This window comes from Atta colombica, unplaced genomic scaffold (genome assembly GCF_001594045.1).
Source record: "Atta colombica isolate Treedump-2 unplaced genomic scaffold, Acol1.0 scaffold207, whole genome shotgun sequence".
In the NCBI taxonomy this organism is placed as follows: domain Eukaryota; kingdom Metazoa; phylum Arthropoda; class Insecta; order Hymenoptera; family Formicidae; genus Atta; species Atta colombica.
In genome coordinates, this window is record NW_017259302.1 from 2,502,737 (window position 1) to 2,506,101 (window position 3,365).

General features: G+C 27.0%; 1 protein-coding gene across 1 annotated transcript in view; it reads left to right on the forward strand.

Annotated features, from left to right (window-relative positions):
- LOC108687426 (nose resistant to fluoxetine protein 6-like) overlaps positions 1-2,486 on the forward strand; it is a 15,678-nt gene extending 13,192 nt beyond the window's left edge. The window contains 4 exon segments of the mRNA XM_018193178.1: positions 423-597; positions 2,125-2,267; positions 2,335-2,449; positions 2,452-2,486. Of these exon segments, the coding sequence (XP_018048667.1) occupies positions 423-597; positions 2,125-2,267; positions 2,335-2,449; positions 2,452-2,486 (468 nt within the window).
- The last annotated feature ends 879 nt before the right edge of the window (positions 2,487-3,365 follow it).

Here is a 3,365-nt window from a genome sequence, read left to right on the forward strand (position 1 = left end):
AAATATTATTTACAGTGACTAACTGATGGTTAAAACCTTTCAAATATTGTTCAGCACGATAAAATTTGCCAAAATCAGAACTTTTTAAGATTGTTCGTTTTACATTCATTATTACACTAAAAATGAAACTAGGATGAGCAACCGTTACAGGATATACTTTTTCCCCACTCTGTATATGTATACTGAATAATCATTATAAATTAAGTTGATGAGTTTTCCCACATTACAATTCAATATAGCTAAAAACCACAAGTAGAAGTACATAATACAGAAAATATTATATAAATATATAAAAGAATTATTTAATCTACATCTAAATTAATCTCAATATCTTGGAAATAAATCGCTGAAAATTGTTGAAATCTATATCAGTTGACTTGTTTTAATATTTCAATATTTTAAATAAAATGTATAAATTTCAGAATATTGTAATTTTATGTTGGACTCTTGCTGCTGCTTGCAACATTTTGGTGTTATTTGGTCTTTATAAACGACAAATATCCGTTCTGTCTACTGCTATCTACGTTGCATTAAGTAGAACAGTTTGGGCCATAGGCATAGCATGGATTGTAATAGTGTGTTGTACTGAGCATGGAGGTTAGTCGATTTAATAATAATATTAAATAGATAAAAAATAATCAAAATATTCTGACTTAAGAATTTAAAAAAAATAAAGATTGCCAGAAAAGAAAGGCTACAAGGCAAAACTCGTTTGTTAAGTACTAATGATTAATTACATCTATATTTAATAATTTATCAGTTGATATAAATATTAAATCATACTAACATATTAACCTCTTCATCAGATCTTTAATGTAAAACATATTAATTAAACTAATTGGAAGCAACAATAAAAATAAATATAAAAGAGTTGCAATTGGAGACGTTACGACCACCTTTGACGTACTACGCTGCAATTTGCTTTTACTTCCTATCATAAAGATATCTAAATCCACCGCCAATGACAATTAATCAAAAACTTAAAAAAAAAAAAGGAATTTCCATCAATTTATATAACACAGGGATATAAATACAATAAATTTCATATTTTCTTTTGTAATATTTTGACACTTACTGCGACATAGTAGATTATACTATTATACTATTACATTTTCTGGCTTGGTTTTTCAAAATATTCTGATGACGTCATCAAGTACGTTTATGTTAACTTTTATTGTTACATAATCAAGACTGATTATGTAATCAAAAACTGTTTGCCAATTTTTTTTCAATTGATATCATAACTAAATCGTCTGAGTCATTGTATTTCTAAGATAATATTTTATTATTTTTAATTTTGAAAAAAATACCTCTGCAGTTGCCACAGATTTGGCGCAATTAATAAGATCGGTAACGCTATTACTAAATTTGAAAAGATTTTCAGAAAATCACTTTTAGCTCATTCATTTAAAATATCAAGTAGAGTAGAGTTTTATATTTATTGGTGTAGCGCTTAAAATTTTGTGTCCCTCCAAATTTTACGCCCTATTCTGAAGCGTCTCCAACTCAGTGCCTTATCACGCTTCCGATCGCAATATAAATCGGTTACATATATTAGATAATTTATTAAATGTATATGCTGTCATTAATATTAAAAATGTTTGTAAATTCGTGTTTTCTTTCGATGGAAGAATTAAGAAAATATTGAACGAGGTAGCATTAAAACTTGACGTTATATAGGTAGCATAAATTGTAAATGGTAATAGAACTTTTTCCACTGCAATCATTTTCATAATAACATGTAACAAAAATCCATTATCATATGAATTTGTCTCAGAAAATCGATGCCGATTTTTATTGTAATCTTAATGTACAGTCTACAAGTTTCTCTGTCCATCTAATTGCAGTAGGTTCACAATTTTTCTTAGTGGTACATTTCTTTTTAAATGTCTGATAAATTAGTTATCTCGTAACGCGAAGCAATGATGCATTATGTTTGAGATAACTAATTTATCAGACGACAATTTATATTCCAAGATCTCGGAGTAATTTTTAGCGTCGATAAATACAAGGTTTAATAAGCATTTTTGTAATAGACAATTATATATACGTATAATAAATCATAACAATGGAATGTTATAATTTAGAAAAAAAAATTTATTCTTATCAAATGCTTTATTACAGACATTGTTAAGAAGCTCTTAGCATACAAAATCTGGATTCCTCTTAGTAGACTCACATACTGCGCTTATCTTGTAAATCCTTTTATTATACATTCGATTAGTTTGCATAGTGAAACACCTGTTCATTTTGAATGGTTGTCCACAGTAAGTACACGAACAATCAAAACTCTAACCTCAACAAATTAAATACATTTACTGTTACAATTTTTAGAGCGCTACAATCATAGGATATTTGGTGATTAGTTATTTCTGTGCATATATATTGTCTTTAATGGCAGAGGTACCGTATATCCTATTAATGCGAATGTTCAGCCAATCTCATAACAGAAAAAGGAATTGGAGATTATAATTTCGCATACATGACAGCGATGGAAATACTGTAATATTATAATAATTTGTAAATGAAATTCAATACAATAAAATCGAATTTTAGATGTTTGTCCCTCTATACATTTGTGTGAAATCACATTCAACTGGAACTAAGGAATAAAGGTTCAATTTGCATGAACTATTTAGAAGAAACAAGATCTAAAATAACTATAAAAATTAAATAAATTTAATGAAATGAATGATATTTTGAAAGTCAATTATTGCGTAGAATTGATTTCAATTTTAGGAATATAGAGCCATGTGCAACCATGTGCAAAAGTATTAGATACAAACAATTTTCTCGCATTTTATGAAAAGTTAAATGTCTCGAAAAAAAGAAATCTCAAAGAAGTTGTTGATCACGTATTTTAAAGCGTAAAGATATGGCTTCAAATCTGAGTTGAATCTTTTGCCTACGATATTTTGTTCCTAAGTTGTATAAACTTCAAAAATGATATTGTTGCATTTTGTTTTCCTCCAAAGCGCTACAGTTCGATAAAACATTAGCAAACAAAATTTAATATGAAAGTAGATTTCCTAAGCTTTAAAATGCCTTTTGAAAAAAATTTATACGATAATTTTTCGTAATGATATTGTATTTTTTATTCTATGAAATTTTATTGTGTAAAAACTTATTTTTTTAAAAATGATTTTTCAATTTTTTCAATTTTTGAATTGAATACGGAAAAAAGACAAAAGAAAAAAAGTTACAATGTGCATAATTCGTATAAATTATTTCAAATTTTTTAAAAAATTTTATTTGATTATCAATTTTAAAAACGTACAAGATGCTTCCGTAACGTATGCATCAGTAAAATCAGGTTGCCTGTCTGTCCATGGGTATAATATGAATATTTAAAAATATATAATTAT